Here is an 18,130-nt window from a genome sequence, read left to right on the forward strand (position 1 = left end):
TTTGCTACGGTTTAAATAGGAAATTATCCCTTAAGTAAATAAACATTCACATGAATCACTCTCTTCTACTTTCAGGAAAAAAAAAAAAAAAAAAGATGCAAAATCTCAGCCCTATTCAGACATGTGTGCTTTCAAACAACTTCAGGAGCAGAGTTGGTTGTGAGAAGAAGCATAACAACGGGCAAGGCCTCTGGCCTCAAGCTCAGTATTTCTGAGGCGTTCTGCCTTCATTAGTACCCTGATTCGTTCAATCATTCCGTTAACAAATACTTATTAAACATACCGAATGCGCCTTACACAGCACCACCTTAAAGGATGAGATGGGTGACAGTGCCAATAACCAGGATCAGGAACAAACAAACTAGGGAGAAACTGCAGTAAACTTTGTCACTATGAACCAGGAAGAGGGGGAAGAAAGGTGCTACAAAGAAAATTGATGCAGTTGCATGGAAAACTCCACAAAATGGTACAGCTGCTGTGGAAAATAGTTTGGGAGTTCCTCAAAATGTTAAACATAGAGTTATCAGGTCAGATCTTCGTATTTACAACATATCAAATTGAGCACATGAAAATTATTAAGTAGTTATATAAGTCAGTTTCACATCAATTAATCTCTTCTTACCTGGGACTTGCCCACAACTTTGGTCTTCGTTCAGAACTTGAAATGCTGGTTCACTGCTTGATTGAAATAGAAGAAGGGAGAGAGGTGCTGAAGCACCCACTCTGGACAGAGCAAGGGCTGAAAACTGCTTGAGCTGGGGACGCAAAGGAGTTCAGAATCCTAGCTGAGGTAAGAAGACGTCTGGGCTGAAGCAGAGACAGACAGTCTGGGATTCTAGCTAAAAAGAAGGTCTAATCTAGAGCAAAACAATGGATTCTACTCCCTATTTCCAAACTATCCTCACAGTTCTGAATAACATGTATATTTTAAAAGTATGTTTATATATGAAAGTGTGTGTATAAAACATTTACCTAAACTTATTAATCTGTTCATTCACCAAATACCCACAGAGCACCTATTATATCTAGACATGATGGAGTGACAGAGAAGTATTTAGGCTAGTTGGGAAGATGAGACGAATGTAAAAAGTTGTATTTTATGTATTATGAATGTATGATCAAACCTGTGGACGCTGAGTCAACTCCAACTCACAGAGACCCTATGTATGTACAGATTAGCACTGGTCCACGGGATTTTCTTGGTGGGTTTGAACCTTTATGGAAGATCACCAGTTCTTTCTTCCATGGTACCACTGGGGGGGGGTATGAACCACCAACCTTTAGGTTAGTAGTCACACACATGCTAACAGTTTGAGCCACCCCAGGAAGGGCTAAATGCCCTAAAAGACAGACAGAGGGCTACGTGAAAAAAGCAATGTAAACCTCACACATATACACACCTATCCTTTAATCTCCCAACGTGTTTTATATTCTTCACAGCACTTTTCATTCTCCACGAAAATGTACATTGCAAGGAGTCAAAGATTTTGCCTTGTTCGCAGCTATAACTCCACAACCTAGAAGAACACCCGGTGTACAGGATATTCTTAATAATTATTTCTTCAATGAGCTATTAACACCACAGTGAAATTGCCATTTAAAAATAACTACCGAGAGTCCAGAAATAAACCCTAAATTTATGGTCAGTTGATTTTTTTGAGAAGAGTACCAATACAATAAAAAGAATAGTCTTTTCAACAAATGGTGGGGGACAACTGGATATCCACATACCAAAAGAAAAAGTTAGGTCCCTTTCTAACATATGAGTAAATCTCGATGGCCTTGCATTAGGCAATGGTTTCTTAAATACAATATCAAAAACATAAGTCAGAAAAGAAAAAGTAGATAAGTTGGATTCAGAATTAAAAATACTTGTGCTGCAAAAGGCACCATGAAGAAAGTAAAAACAACTCACAGAATGGGAGAAAATATTTGTAAATCGTATATCTGACAAGGGATGTGTATCCAGAATATATAAAGAACACTTACAACTCAATAATAAAAAGAAAAAAATAACCCAATTTAAAATGGGCAAAAGATTTGAATAGACATTTCTCCAAATAAGCTATACAAACGGTTCAAAAACACATGAAAAGACGCTCAACATCAGGAAAAATGTAAATCTAAAAACCACAATGAGATACCACTTCACGCCCACTAGGATGGCTATAATCAAAAAGACAGATGACAAGTGTCAGCAAAGATGTGGAGAACTAAGAACCTTTATATACTAGTGGAAGGAGCCCTGGTGGCATGTAGTGGTTAAGCACTTGGCTACTATACCAAAAGGGCAGTGGTTTGAACCCACCAGCCACTCCGCAGGAGAAAGACCCAGTAGCCTGCTTTCCTAAAGATTTACAACCCTGGGGAGGTCAGCACAATTGGACTAAACCAAAAGCAAAGAAGTTTCCTGAATAAACTGAATGCTTCGAAGGCCAGCGTAGCAGGGGCAGGGGTCTGGGGACCATGGTTTCAGGGGACATCTAAGTCAATTGGCGTAATAAAATCTACTAACAAAACATTCTGCATCCCACTTTCAAGAGTGGCGTTTCGGGTCTTAAATGCTAGCAAGCAGCCATCTAAGATGCATCAATTGGTCTCAACCCACCTGGATCAAAGGAGAATGAAGAACACCAAGGACATAAGGTGATTATGAGCCCAACAGACAGAAAGGGCCACATGAACCAGCGACTACATCATCCTGAGACCAGAAGAACTACATGGTCCCCAGCTACAACCAATGACTGCCCTGACAGGGAACACAACAGAGAACCCCTGAGGGAGCAGGAGAGTAGTGGGATGCAGACCCCAAATTCTCGTAAGACCAGATTTAGTGGTCTGACTGAGACTAGAAGGACCCCGGTGGTCATGGCCCCCAGACCTTCTGTTGCCCCAGGACAGGAACCATTCCCGAAGCCAACTCTTCAGACATGGATTGGACTGGACAATGGGTTGGAGAGGGATGCTGGTGAGGAGTGAGCTTCTTGGATCAGGTGGACACTTGAGACTATGTTGGCATCTCCTGCCTGGAGGGGAGATGAGAGGGTAGAGGGGGTTAGAAGCTGGCGAAAAGGACACGAAAAGAGAGAGTAGAGGGAGAGAGCAGGCTGTCTCATTGGGGGAGAGTAATTGGGAGTGTGTAGCAAGGTGTATGTGGGTTTTTGTGTGAGAGACTGACTTGATTTGTAAACTTTCACTTAAAGCACAATAAAAATTATTTAAAAAAAAAAAAAAAAGATTTACAACCCTGGAAACCCTATGGGGCAGTTCTACCCTGCCCTACAGGATCGCTATGAGTCAGAATCGACTCTACAGCAGCAGATTTTGTATAACACTAGTAGAAATGAAAAATGGCACAGCTGCTGTGGAAAACAGTTTGGTAGTACCTCAAAATGTTAAACACAGAGTTATCATATGACCCAGGAATTTCACTCCTAGGTGCATACCCAAAAGAAATGAAAACAGATATTCAAATAAAATCTTGTATAAGAATGTTCACAATAGGACTATTCACAACAGCCAAACAGAATAAACAGCCCAAATATCCAGCAACAGATGAAAGAATAAACAAAATGTGGTATATACATACAATAAAATAATATTCAGCCATAAAAAAGAATGAAGTACTAATACATGCTACACATGGTACTACACTCTATGTATATACTACATTTGATTTTATTCATTCTCTTAGATGTTGTTGTTGTTGTTAGGTACCATTGAGTCAGTTCCGACTCATAGCAATCCTATGTACAACAGAAAAAAACACTGCCCAGTCCTGCGCCATCTTCACAATCATTGTTATGTTGGAGCCCGTTGTTATAGGCACTGTGTCAATTCATCTCGTCGAGGGTCTTCCTTTTTTTTTTTGCTGACCCTCTACTTTACCAAATATGATGTCCTTCTCCAGGGACTGGTCCCTCCTAATAACATGTCCAAAGTATGTGAGACAAAATTTCGCTACCCTCACTTCTAAGGCGCATTCTGGCTGTACTTCTTTCAAGACAGATTTGTTTGTTCTTCTGGCAGTCCATAGTATATTTATTATTCTTTGCCAACAACATAATTCAAATGTGTGTATTTTTTAAAGAACACATAAAAATAACTAATCAAGAAGAAGAATGCTGATGAATTTAACTACATTAAAATTAAAGAACTTCTAAGCAAATAGGGAGCACACTTACGGGTACTTCTTAGACATAACCAAACACCTTGCGGGATTGATTTCCTGGGTTTAAAGGATTAGAACCATTGTCTTGTGGGACATCTCAGTCAATTGGCATAATATAGTTCAGAACATAGTTGCTGCAAAAGACCTCTTTAAAGTGTTAAAAAACAAAGATGTCACTTTGAGGACTAAGGTGAGCCTGAATCAAGCCATGGTATTTTCAATCACCTCATATGAATATGAAAGCTGGACAATGAATAAGGAAGATCAAAGAAGAATTGATGCATTTGAATTATGGTGTTGGTGAAGAATATTGAATATACCATGGACTACCAGAAGAACAAACAAATCTGTCTCGGAAGAAGTTACAGCCAAAATGTTCCTTTGACGCGAGGTTGGTGAGGCTTTGTCTCACGTACTTTAGATGAGTTTTCAGGAGGGACCAGTCCCTGGAGAAGACATCATGCTTGGTAAAGTAGAGGGTCAGCGAAAAAGAGCAAGACCCTCAACGAGATGGACTGACACAGTGGCTACAACGATGGGCTTAAACATAGGAACAATTATGAGGATGGTACAGGACTGGGCATTGTTTCATCGTGTTGTACGTAGGGTCACTATGAGTTGGAACGGACTCAAATGCACCTAACAACAACAGTTCATAAAGCTTATGCTCTACATCCTTGTTTGGTGAATAGTGTCTGGGATCTTAAAACCATGCAAGCGACCATCTAAGATACATACATTGGTCTATACTCATTCAGAGCAAAGGAGAAAGAAGGAAGCCAAAGACTCAAAGGAGAAACTACAAGACTAATAGTCTACATGAACCATGGCCTCATCTACCCTGAGACCAGAAGAACTAGAGGGTGCCTGGCTATCACTACCAGCTGTTCTGATCAGGGCCACAATAGATGAACCCTGGTAGAATGGGAGAAATATGTGGAACAGAAACTCAAATTCCTAAAAAAAAAAAAAAGATTTACTGGACCAGATGAGACTGGAAGACTCACCTAGACTACTGCCCTGAGATACTCTTTAAACCTAGAGCCAAAACTAGCTCCTGAGGTCACCTTTTGGCTAAGTAATAGATTAGCTCAAAAATAAAGAATATCACCCATGAGTACTGTGCTCCTTTAAAAAATGATCTCTATGAGACCATATGGTCAATAATTACTTTAAAACAAAGATGAGAATGTAAGGGGACAAGGAAATTAGATTAATGGAAACAGAGCCACCATAACAAAAAATATTGAGAATGCTGACACACTGTGAAGAATGTAACCAATGTCACTGAACAATTTGTGAAGAAATTGTTGAATGGGTGTAAACCTTTAGTGAAAACACATAAAATATTATTTAAAAAAAAATTAAAGAACTTCTGTTTATCAAAAGACAGTATAGAGAAAGTAAAACCTAAGCTGGGAGAGAATAACTCTTATATTCATAACCAAGCAATAGTATCCAGAATGTCTAAGTTAATCCTACAAACCAATCAGAACAAGCAACCCAACAAACATATAAGAACCATTAAACAGACATTTCACAGAAGACAAATGGCAGTAAACATATGCGAAAGTGCTCAATATCACTATTAATCAGGGAAGTGTAAATCAAGACCACAGAATAACATTGTATGTCCAACAGATTGGTCAAAAATAAACAAATACAACAATGTCAAATGTTGGCAAGGATACAGATCATTTGGAAACACTCATATACTGCCAATGGGAATGTAAATTGGTATAACAAACCTGAATCACAATTTGGAATATCTTGCAATATCCTACAACCCAATTAATTCCACTCTAAATATATACCCTAGAGGAACTTTTGTACAGGTGCATCAGGAAATGTACAAAAGACTGTTCACAGCAGCACTGTTCAAAATAGAAAAAAAAATTGGAAACAATTCAAATGCTCATTGACAGGAGAATAAATAAATACATGGTGGTATATTTACACAGAGCAATAAGATAAAATAAAATGAATGGACTATCATTAAAGGCGCACTTACAGAAAGAAAAGAGCCTTGGTGGCACAGTGGTTAAAGCAATCGACTGCTAATTGAAAAATCAGCAGTTCAAAACTGCCAGCTGCTCCAAGGGAGAAAGATGTGGTGATCTGCTTCCACAGAGATTTACAGCCTTGAAAAGCCTATGGGGTCGCTATGAGTGAGAAACGGCGTGATGGCAGTGGGGTGGGTACACAAATAAATAAATTAAATTAAATGAACTACCATTGAAGGCAATGCCATGCAGAAATGAGTTTAAAAAAAAAAAAAAAAGCAAGAATACATATTACCATTTTTATAAAACCTCAAAAACAAGCAAAATTAAACTATACATTGTTGGGGATATGTAAGTGTGTGACTTTAAAAAATACTTTTAAAAACGCAAGGGAATAATAAGCCAATCGAGGACAGTATTTCTGATGGGTGGGTTAGGGTGTGGGATGGGAAGGAACACACAGGTAAATGAACAGTATTGTAATATTCTTGCTCGTATGCTGGGTGATGGGATCACAGAAATCCATTTTACCACTATGCCTCATAACCTACATACGTGATTCACAGGTTTTTTTTTTTTCTGTGTATTAAATAGTACATATTTTTAAAATGTAAAAAAGATATTAGCCCAGTCTCAAACATAGAAATGTTATTTTTATTACATGGGAAAGTACTTAAATAAATGTATACGGTGTATGGTCTCAATGCAGTGGGACTTACTTTATAACGACAAATGACTACTTTTGGGTGATCGGAAGCAGCGTTGATTAATTTTTTCTGGATCTCATACTTATCTGTACTTTCAAATCTCCTACATTAGGTATGCTTACATCAGTAAAGACGACAGCAAAACCAAATAGAACTATCAACGAGTATAACGCCTGACACATATTAAAAAATTTCTCAATAAAGAAATGTAAATATCTTATTTCTTCAATATCATCGAAGTACTGAATGTGTTTGCTTAGCCATTTTATCCTAGCACAGTGAACTGAAGACCGATACAGGATTTACTCTAAAAGGCTCACACAGTCCCTTTTGCTACCTTACATAGTGTATCTCACTCCTCTTTTAGTTGACAGTTCACAAAGACATTGCAGAAACACAGAAGTGGGGACAAGCACCTGCTCCATCCTCCAGTTACTCTCTCTGGGCCTTTGTTACCCCAGCTTTAAAGCCTAACAGTTCTGTTCTGAAGAACAATGGTGATAAAACCATAAAAGCAATTTATTATCTGTAAAGGGCAAGACAGTTGTGAGTTGCTCTTATCCTCCTACACTATGAGTGTCTTGAGGGCATAATCAGGTTTTACGAGTCTTTGTAACCCCAGGGACTATCAGAGTCGCCTGAAATTAAAAAAGGGTTTAATAAAGCTTCCTAAATAGAATTTTTTAATGTGTCTTCCTCTTCCTCCATCCAGTCTCCACCCAATAACAACTCTAAGACTTATTTTATAGATTATAGATCCTCAACAGTTATCAATGACTAAGATGGTCTTTGATAAAAATCAAAATTATTCTTAAAATTCTACCCAAAGTAAGCTTTTCTCCCATTTGAGATATTGTATCTTCCCAACAAGACTCTAAATTTACCTGCAAGGTAGAAACCATGTGTTACTTTCCTTGTGTTCCATATATTACAATGTTTGGCAAGTGGTAAGCATTTAACACATAAAAAAGATTCTTTCTTTCTTGCTCCAAAGTAAAACTGGCTTCATAAAGCTCAATAGCTTTAAGGAAGAGTCGGGGAAATTACTCTAAACATACAAAATTGCTGATGATACTGCTGTGGGCAGTTTGGTAATAAACCACTCCTTGTAACAAAAGAATGCACATTAGCAACCTGCTTTGTCCAGAATTTCAGCCTGATGTAATCCTAAAGTTGGAGGGTGTGATTGGCGACAAACAGACCTGAGTCAAGGACTGGATTCCCTTGATGGATAGGCTTTATTGAATTAGTCACAGACGGAGTAAATATGCACTACTCAATATCAGGGCTTATCTTCAGGACTTTTAAGGGCAGACTTTCCGTGACCACCCCATTCCAACTAAGCCTGTGCTATCCACAGCTGAACCATAACGTGGGTTTTAGGTATTTTCAAAACTACTGATCAACTGACAGAATCTCTTGGTGAAGTAATCTTAAAGGTTTAAAGAGCATCACCCAAGGTTATTTTTCAACAGATATTATGCTTGGTGTTTTCCTTAGACACCCCCAACATAGAAAGCCTTTGTGCTTTTTTCTACCCCAACACACATTAAAAATGACATTTATATGCACAAATACCCCGCCAGGCTGTAAAATAAATAAGGTAAGTGCAGGTGAAACATAGCTACCAGTGAGCTCACTGTAACATCATCTCTTTTTCCTCTGCTCAAGGAAAAGAAAAAAAAAAAACATCAAACCTGTTGCCGTCGAGTGGATTCCAACCCTACAGGACAGAGTAGAGCTGCCCCATAGGGTTTCCAAGGAGCACCCCTACTGACCTTTTGGTTAGCAGCCCTAGCTCTTAACCACAATGCCACCAGGGTTTCCATGCTCAAGGAAACAAGTTGAAAACTACTACAAGAAATACACCCTACATTATATTGAAAATCAGTTACAAACTTTAATACTTCAACACTTAAAGATGTAACAAACTATCTCCAAAACGCCATGACCAATCACTACTCTGAATTATAGGGAAACAATGTTACACAGAGAAAAAGTCAGATTGAATTTTGAGAAAAATAGAAGTACTACTGGTATACTGTTCAGGAGGACTTACATGGAAAATCTTACCAAGGATCCTACACTGACTCAAATGAAGCGAGGTACTGCTAATCAGTGGCTCCCTTTCACTATATGAATAAATAATTAAAGCTCTACTGCTTCCTTTAACATTAAAAGACCCTTAACAGATCCTTAAAAATTCTACCCATTAGGGCTGACCCCTTCTAGTTCTCAGTTCTGAGAGTCCTATCCTTGTCTACTCATGAGCAAAGTGGTAACTAATAGTCAAAGAAAAAATCTCTAGAAGAAATAAAATGAAACATTAGCAGTGTATCATTTGAAGACAGAACAATTAATACCTATTTTGTTTCTGAGATTTTAAAAAAATAGGGAGGTTGCCCCTCCACCTACCTAATTAAACGTGATTAAATAGGTGCCACTTTAAATTTTTGGCCTAAGCCTGACTGATTTACTATTGGGAGAAAAAAACTCACAGTCATTAAAAAGGAGTAGAAAAGTTTTAATGATTGCCATATTCTTGGTAGAAAACTAAGTCTTTGTTTCTCCTCCTAGTAATTTAATACTTAGTAAGATTTATAACCCAAGAAGATGAAATTGAGATTCCTGAATTACTTGGATATACAAAAAAAAAAAAAATGCCGATGAGCTGTAACTTTTTCCCATAAAAACTCCACCAAACACTATTTTAAAAGCTAAGAATACTAAGGGGGCTATTTTCTGCCACATGTTTTACAGGATTTAGGGCATCCCTTGTGCTCTTATCAAGCTGATTTAAAACAATTAATGAAGTTTCCTATTACCAATATTGGTGAATAGGTTTTACAGATCAACCCTCCTCCTGTGGAAAACAACTTAATAATCTGTATAAAGTATTTAAATAACATCTTTTCACAAGCACATGAGACATGACAAGACAGTAAGAAATGACCAAGTTAAGTGAAAGAGGAATGAAAACTCAGCATGGAAAAGAAGCTCCTAAGCCATTTTTGCTCTGAAATGTTAGCAGATTTGGAAAATTAGAACCTTTGTTTTGACTGACTCTCATAGTGACCAAAATAGAAATAAAGCCAAGGACGATACAAGAGACATATAACCAAGACTCTCCGCACAATAAGGTGGCATCCCAAAGGGCTGTATCATCGGTGTGAGAATGACCTAACGTGGGCCATAGCCTAGGATCAAATTGCTTATCATAAATCATGAACTTGGCTTCCAATAGTCCTGGACTAGAACACTCCCAAGTGTTGAAATCTACTCAATGGCAATGGGCTTGGTTTGGGTTTGGGTCTGTCAGAAGCAAGTGTAAATCTTCTACATACCTACATTGTAGCCCTAAAATTATTCTTATAATCTTTCAAATACAATGTCCAGGCCTCCATGAAGGATAATAAAATACACAAGGAAACTAGACTCCATAACTAAGAATAAGCAAAAAGAGCAGACAGGAGAAAGGGAACAATAAAGAACCTTAGAAATTCGAATAGTCAGATGGAGTCTATAAAACAACTGTGTTTACTATGACAGAGGAAATAAAAGACAAGCTTGAAATTTTTAGCAGAGCACTGAAAACTATAAATAGTGGCATAACAAATATGAAACAAAAAAATTTTAGAACTAAAAATAAAATGTAATAACCCAAATTAAGAAATGGAGAGGTTTAACAGAAGATGAGATGCAGCTAAATAGATATTTAATAAATGCGCAGACAGGAGAAAACCCTAGAGGCATGCTGGAGGTGGCTAAAACCAGCTTGTGAAAGCCAATTATGTGTGCATTTCTTCCTAACTCCGTGTCAGTAAAGTCATATTGGTTGCCTAAAACTGAACTTGGTGGACGTATTTACACAGTGGAAACACTGATTTCTAAGGTCTCATAAAAATTTCTACAAGATTCACATTATTTACACAAAAATCAACAAATATTTCATATTCAGATGGGAACCTGCAATTCTAAGATTGAGTTTCCAGAATTTTGCGGGAGGGAGAAGAAAAGCTGGGGAAGCCATTGAAAGCAAATAATAATTTTCTATATCACACATAGAAACCTTGGCGACATAACAGTTAAGACCTATGGCAGCTAACCAAAAGGTTAGCAGTTCGAATCTACCAGGCACTCCTTGGAAACCATATGGGGCAGTTCTACTCCATCCTATAGGGTCACTATAAGTCAGCATTGACTCGATGGTTTGGTTTGGTTTTGGTATATCACACATACTTAATCAAAACTTATCGCTAATTCTTCTGCCAATTTGAAATGGTTTAGAAAGCCTAGAATGAATTGAGAGAGTTGGAGAATCAGGCAATAAAGAAACTCTCCAATGTTAAATCTTTCAGAACCAAAGAGCTAAGACAAAACCAGGCAAAGGGATGGTGCAGACTGCTGCACTGGGCCAAACGCCTCATCTGTCATTTGCTGCCAAGGGATACTGATGTTTTAAAGTGGTAGAGTTATTACTTTGGATAGTGAACAAATACCTTCCCATTAACAGTTCTTCAGAACACTGTGTTCTAAAACCCTCAGGGTTACCAAGAAATTTCTATTAAATATGGCTCTTATTTGTTAAACATAATAAAATCAGTATCTTTAATGAAGGCTTGGCTGATACAAAAGAAAAAATCAAGATTACCTTCTATTGTGGTTTATGCACTAGGTGAAGATATGATGTATTCGTGGTTTATTTACAGAGAAACATTCTGGTGAAATTAGCACAACTGATTAAGTGTTACTTATTTGAAAATAGTGCTTTAATAGTATTTTTTTTTTATTGTGCTTTAGGTGAAAGTTTACAGCTCAAGTTAATTTCTCATACAAAAATTTATACACATATTGTTATGTGACATTAGTTGCAATCCCTGTAATGTGACAGCACACTCCCCCTTTCCATCCCAGGTTTCTTGTGTCCATTCAATTAGCTCCTGTTCCTTCCTGCCTTCTCATTCTGCCTCCGGACAGGAGTCGCCCACTGGGTCTCATGTATCTGCTTGAACTAAGAAGCACTCTCTTCACGAGTGTTATGTTTTATAGTCCAGTCTAATCTTGGTCTGAAGAGTGGGCTTCAGGAATGGTTTTAATTCTGGGTTAACAGAGAGTCCAGGGGCCATAGCTTTTGGGGTTCCTCCAGTCTCAGTCAGACCATTCTCATCTTTTTACATGAATTTGGGTTCTGCTCTGCACTTTTCTCCTGTTCCATCATAATAGTAATTTTTAAAAATTATAACTGCTGTCTTACTTACCTAGTGCTGCTATAAAAGAAATACCATAAGTGGATGGCTTTAACAGAAATTTATTCTTTCACAGTCTAAGAGGCTAGAAGTCCAAATTCAGGACATCAGCTCTAAGGGAAGGTTGTCTTTCTCTATCTGCTCTGGGGGAAGGTCCTTGTCATCAGTCTTGCCCTGGTCTAGGAGCTTCTCACAGCACAGGGACCCTGGGTCCAAAGAATGCGCTCCGCTCCTGGCTCTTCTTGCTTGGTGGTAATGAGGTTCCTCTCTCCCTCTGCGTGCTTCTTTCTTTTATATCGCAGAAGAGATCGACTCAAAATACAACCTAATCATGTAGATTGTGTGCTGCTTTATTAACATAACTGTCTCTGATCCTGCCTCATTAACATCACAGAGGTTAGGATTTACAACACATAGGATAATTGCATCAGATCACAAAATGGTGGACAACCACACAATACTGGGAATCATGGCCTAGCCAAGTTGACACACATTTTGAGGGGACACAGTTCAATCTATAATAACTGCTTTATAGTTTTAACTGTTTATTTAAAAAATTCAATCAAATTTTCATTTTGAATAAGATTTCAATTTACACAAATAACCTGGGCTGGACTATTAAAATAACCAAGCAGTGTATAAAACATATAAGGAGTAAGCTGCCCTGTTGACACTTTGTGGGCTGACATTGGAAACCCTGGTGGCACAGTGGTTAAGTGCTATTGCTATTAACAAAAAGGTCAGCAGTTTGAATCCACCAGGCACTCCTTGGAAACTTTATGGGGCAGCTCTACTCTGTCCTATAAGGTCATTATGAGTCGGAATCAACTCAACGGCAAAGGGTTTGGTTTTTTTTTGGTTAACACTTTGCCTAAGTTGGTTTTCCCAGAGGTACTATGTTCTGGCTACGTGAGTCTGATTTTGTTTCTTTCAATAAATTATAAAAGGGAAAATGTGGGAAGGGAAATGTAACAAGCACACTTAATCCACACCAGGCTGCCATATGTCACTTTTTGTCCTTTTTTGGTTCATTGATTATTCATGAGTTAACTACCTGAAAAGTGCTATATCTATCTTTACAGTCACAGAGCTGTCAATTCAGTCCCAAGCATGCTGCCTTTGTTTTCAATGAGATGCACAGTTTTACAGAAAAAGGCCTAGGTATGCAACCCTACTCTATGCTACACCACAAATATAAAGAAAAGTGCACTGACACAGGTGACTTTTCAGGTTGACACTGGCCTGTGCCTTATGATTTTTTTAATGACTTTCATCAAAGGAAAAATGAAGCAGTCTCAGCTTTTAGAGCTCCCTCCTGTATTTTGTTATTGATGGTCTTACTGTTTCCATTTCTTTTCTTCTTTTATACATACTTGTTTCTGGAGTACCCTTAGCTATTCACTTACCTGCTCACAGCTATCTGAGTTCCAACCACTGCTTCCCCAGGATGCATTACCTCGAGTTTAGCTAGGAACCTGCCGTAGAGTTTCCTTTTCCCACCCCCAGTCACCGCCATGAAAGATTTCACAGGTTGCTCAAATTCCAACTTGTTTGCCAGCATCTGGAGAAGATATACTTTTAAAAGGCATAAAAAGAGACACTCAGCTTTCATCACTACCAGACAAGAAAACAACCTTGCCTAAGATATTTTAACGTGCTTCCTTGTTGGCTTTATGCTTAACACTACCACCACACGTGCATCATATTTGTCCTGAGGGACAAAGAGCAGAGAAACAGAATAAATTAGAAATATACCTGCATCCTAAAAATTCTTTTAATAACTTAAATAATTTTAAAAAGCACAGTGAAATCTACACTGTAAAACTTGAAAACTTTATGAAAATAAATAAAAGCAAAAAGTGCAAATTGAATTAAATTTTCCCTACGTGTGTTCAACAATAATTTTGACATGAAAATTCAAAACACGTGAGAAAGATTCTTTACAAGTTTTGATTACAAGTTAATGACTGAGGTTAAATAAATAGCTCCAACATATGCATTCCCCCATGTTTTATTTCAGATTATCTTTTGGGGGCCCCTAAAAAATCTCTTTATAATTCAAGAATGTGGCACAGAGAGGCACCTCCATTAACAGGCAGGAAAATGAAGTGGTGAGAGTCTTGATATTTCAGAACTCCACAATGATGTAAAACTAAGTCATCAAATTCCTGAAGTAATTAACCTATGAGGTCAATGTTTATGCCTGAGAAAACAAAATAAAAAGGTTCAAATATGGCTTTAATCTTTTTACGATTAAAAAAAAAAACTTTAATCAAAGAGATGTACCCATATTAGTGTTCTTATAGGATCATCCACCTCCACAAGCCCCTAGCCAGTTTGTTTCTTCTGTTTCCATAACTTTATCAAATGCACTTGCTCAGACATCAAGGATAGAAACCTGGGTCTCTTCCATCACCCTTCCTTCATCAGTCAGAATTAGATTCAGCAGCATATAGCCACTAACAACAACAGTAAACACAGACAAACAGACAAAAACAACAGCTTAAACAAGATAGAAATTTCATTGTAATCTCACATAAAAGAAGCCCAGATATAACCAGTCCAGAGTATGACAGTTCATAGTGTCAGGACCTCTTGAAGACCTGCCACTCTCAAACAAGTGCCCTCTACTTCAAGGCCTAAGATAGCTGCTTGAGCTCCTGCCATTACACGTGCATAACGTTCCTGTTGTTAGCTGCCATTGAGTTGGCTCCAACTCATGGTGACCTTGTGTGTAACAGAACGAAACACTGTCTGGCCCTGTGCCATCTTCATGCTTGAGTCCACTGTCCTGGCCATTATGTCAAGCCATTTCATCGAGGGCTTCCAGGAAGCAGGGCTCAATTCTTTTAATGATATTTTCTAGAAGTTGCACACAACACTTCTATTTTTATCTCATTAGTCTGAATTTAGTGATATGGTCATATCTAGCTACAAAAAGAACTTGAAAATGCATCTTTTCACTGAGTATCAATGTGCCTAGCTAAAAACTGTTGTGAGTCAGCTCCAACTCACAGCAACCCTGCATCACAGAGTAGAATTGCCTCATAGGGTTTCCTAGGCTGTAACTTTTATGGGAACAGATCGCCAGATCTTTTCTCCCACAGAGCCACTGGTGGGTTCAAACTGCTAACCTTTCGGTTAGCAGCCAAGCACTTAACCACCGTGCCACCTGTGCTCCTTAGCTAAAAATTAGTTCTATTATACAAAGGAAGAAGGAAATGGATACTGGGATTGGCACAGTAACAGTCTCTGTAATACTTCTCCCTTACCGCATACATCTAAGTCTCTGAATCCTTTATCATTATTTAGCTAAGTCAATCTAACCAGCATGGTTGTAATTCACACTATCATCACCTTTTGCTTGCACTACAGAATCCTAACTTATCTCCTTGATCCAGGTGGAAATTAATTGTTGCATTTGGGCACAAAAACTCAACAACTATATCAACTGGTATAGACTTGGGAAGAGTCATCTGAGAGGAAAAACTTAGTGTTGCATCAAGTCAAGGGTTACACCATTTGCAGAGATAACGGATGGCTTTATTGACAACATTTTGGTATACATGTCATCCTAGCAAAGGAGTAACTCTATATTGTTCTATACAAATGTATAAAGGCAAAGCAGAAACTCTGGTGGCATAGTGGTTAAGAGCTACAGGTGATAACCAAAAGGTTGGCAGTTCGAATCTACCAGGCACTCCTTGGAAACCCTATGGGGCAGTTTTACTCTGTCCTGTAGGGTCGCTATGAGTGGGAGTGAACTCGATGGGTTTTTTTTGTAAAGGTAAAGAAGAGAGACTGACTGCAATCTGGTATCTGTACGTTCATATAGGATATTGCTGTGGTTTAAATGGTCAGAGAGGAGGGTGCTCACGAGGAAAGAAATTAGTCTGTGTGTCAGGAAACACTTCCCAGTGGACAGAGTGATGGGCTAGAATAAAAAACTTGTCAACCTAGAATCCCATACCCAGCACAAATATTTTTCACAAATGAAGGTAAAATAAATACTTCTCTGGAAAAATAAAGGCTTAGAGAGTTCACTGACAGCAAAGTAGTATTATAAGAAATGTGAAAGTAAGTTCTTCGTGCAAAAGGAAAGTAACAGGGAATCTGGAAATACTTAAAAAAAAAAATAAAGAAAGAGGCCTGAAATGGTAAATCAATGGGTATTAAAGGCATTTTTCTCATTTTTAATCTCTTTAAAAGTTAACTGGCTGTTTAAAGCAAACTTAATACTAATGTGTTCGGGGGGAGTTATAACATCTAGAAGTAAAATATGTGACAAAAATAGTAAAGGCCAGAGGTGGGGAGTAAAATGGAAGTATGTCGTTGTAAGGTTCTTTTATGAAATGGCATATTACTTAAAGGTAATGGTATATTACTTAAGGGTAAACTGTGATAAAGTTAAAGCTATATATTGTAAACCCTACAGTAACCACTAAAAAACAAATAAATAAAACAAAAGGTATATAGCCAATAATGGAGATAAAACAGAAAAAAAAAAAATATATATATATATATATATAAATCCAAAAGAGGGTAGGAAAACAAGAGAAAAGGTAACACGTACAGATGGCACACATTAAAAAAAAAAAAAAAAGATGGTAGATTTAAACCCAATCATATTGATAATTAAATATAAATGATCTAAACAATATGATTAAAAGGCAGACATAATAAATTTTTCTAAAAATGCAAGGCCCAACAATATGCTATCTATAAAATTTAAATAGTCCATGACACGACTAATGTCCCCCACATCTACAATGATATGGAATATCTTCTTCCCTATATCTGGGAAATTAGGGGATAGTTCAGGAAAGAGGGCCCGTCAAGGTCCTCACATCACAGTGGGCAAAGAAATTTTTCATCAATAAGTAACTTCTCTGCCAAAAAAAAAAAAGGTTTTTTTTTTTTTTCTGCCGGGGGGGAAGCAAACATACAGTTGGTTTCATGGGTTATGCCTTTCTGGTGGTCCTAACAAAGAATGTGCTGAAATAAAAACTGCATGAATTCAAGCCTCCCTGCTGCTGCTAACAGAAAGGTTGGCAGTTCAAACCTACCAGCTGCTCCGTGGAACAGTGATGTGGCAGTCTGCTTCTGTAAATATTTATAGCTTGGAAACCCTAGGAATCAGTTTTACTGTGTCCTATAGAGTTGCTGTGAGTTGGAACTGATTCAATAGCAATGGGTTCAGTTTTTGGTTTTGGTTTAGGGGATTCAGTTATCACGGATAATTCATAGCACACTGACCCACTGAGGCTTCAAAAATTGAGCCCCCAACACCAATTAAGTTTACAACTTCCGTTGGGCAATGAAGCAAACTTAGTGTTGCATCAAGTCAAGGGTTACACCAGTTGCAGAGCTAATAAACAGCTTTCTTGGCCACATTTTGGCAAGCTGGACTGTCAAACATGCCCTTTACCATGTTAAGCAAATCAGCCCAGTAAAACAAGTAACCAGGGGATGGCCCAGCATCTGCCTCCCTTGTCAAGTAAGAAACAAGATACGTGTCTCACTCAGGCTCTTTCATAGATAGCAAAGCCATGATCCTTCCTCCATCTTCAAAGCCAGCAACATAAGGTGGAGTCCTTCTCACACTGCTGTCTCTCTGGTTCCATCTTCTACTTTTAAGGATCATTGTGATTAATCTGGAAACACCAGATTAACCCAGAATAATTCTCCTATTTTAAGGTCAGCTTATTGGCAACCTTAATTTCACCTGGAACCTTAATTCTCCTTTGCCGTATAACCTACCATATTCAGGGGTTCTGGGGATTAGAACCTGGACATCTTTGGGTGGGGGTAGGGGAGATTATTCTGCCTACTACAATGTCGCTAGAGATTTCCACATAGATTTCTCTACCAGCTTGCATTAACAAAGCTGTGTTGCTTAAAGGGGGAAAAATAACAAATATTAGGGAAACAATGGGTAAACCACTGAGGTTCTAAGTCTACAGTTTTATAGCAGATTTTCAGGAAGAAGTACGGTCAAGGCTG

General features: G+C 38.1%; 1 protein-coding gene across 4 annotated transcripts in view; it reads right to left on the reverse strand.

The window, feature by feature from the left end:
* The window catches only part of LOC126081503 (cytochrome c oxidase assembly factor 1 homolog), a 79,726-nt gene that overhangs the window by 27,656 nt on the left and 33,940 nt on the right, over positions 1–18,130 (reverse strand). Inside the window, exons 1-2 of one of the 4 annotated variants that reach the window (XM_049893457.1) lie at positions 1,401–1,848; positions 623–678 (exon numbers count right to left, since the gene is read on the reverse strand). The exons of the other annotated variants lie outside the window; for them this stretch is intronic. Of the exons in view, the coding sequence (XP_049749414.1) occupies positions 623–678; positions 1,401–1,450 (106 nt within the window). The 5' untranslated portion in view covers positions 1,451–1,848. Of the gene's footprint in view, positions 1–622; positions 679–1,400; positions 1,849–18,130 lie in introns of those variants that run through there. 4 annotated transcript variants of the gene reach the window in all.

This window comes from Elephas maximus, chromosome 8 (assembly GCF_024166365.1).
Source record: "Elephas maximus indicus isolate mEleMax1 chromosome 8, mEleMax1 primary haplotype, whole genome shotgun sequence".
Lineage (NCBI taxonomy): Eukaryota > Metazoa > Chordata > Mammalia > Proboscidea > Elephantidae > Elephas > Elephas maximus.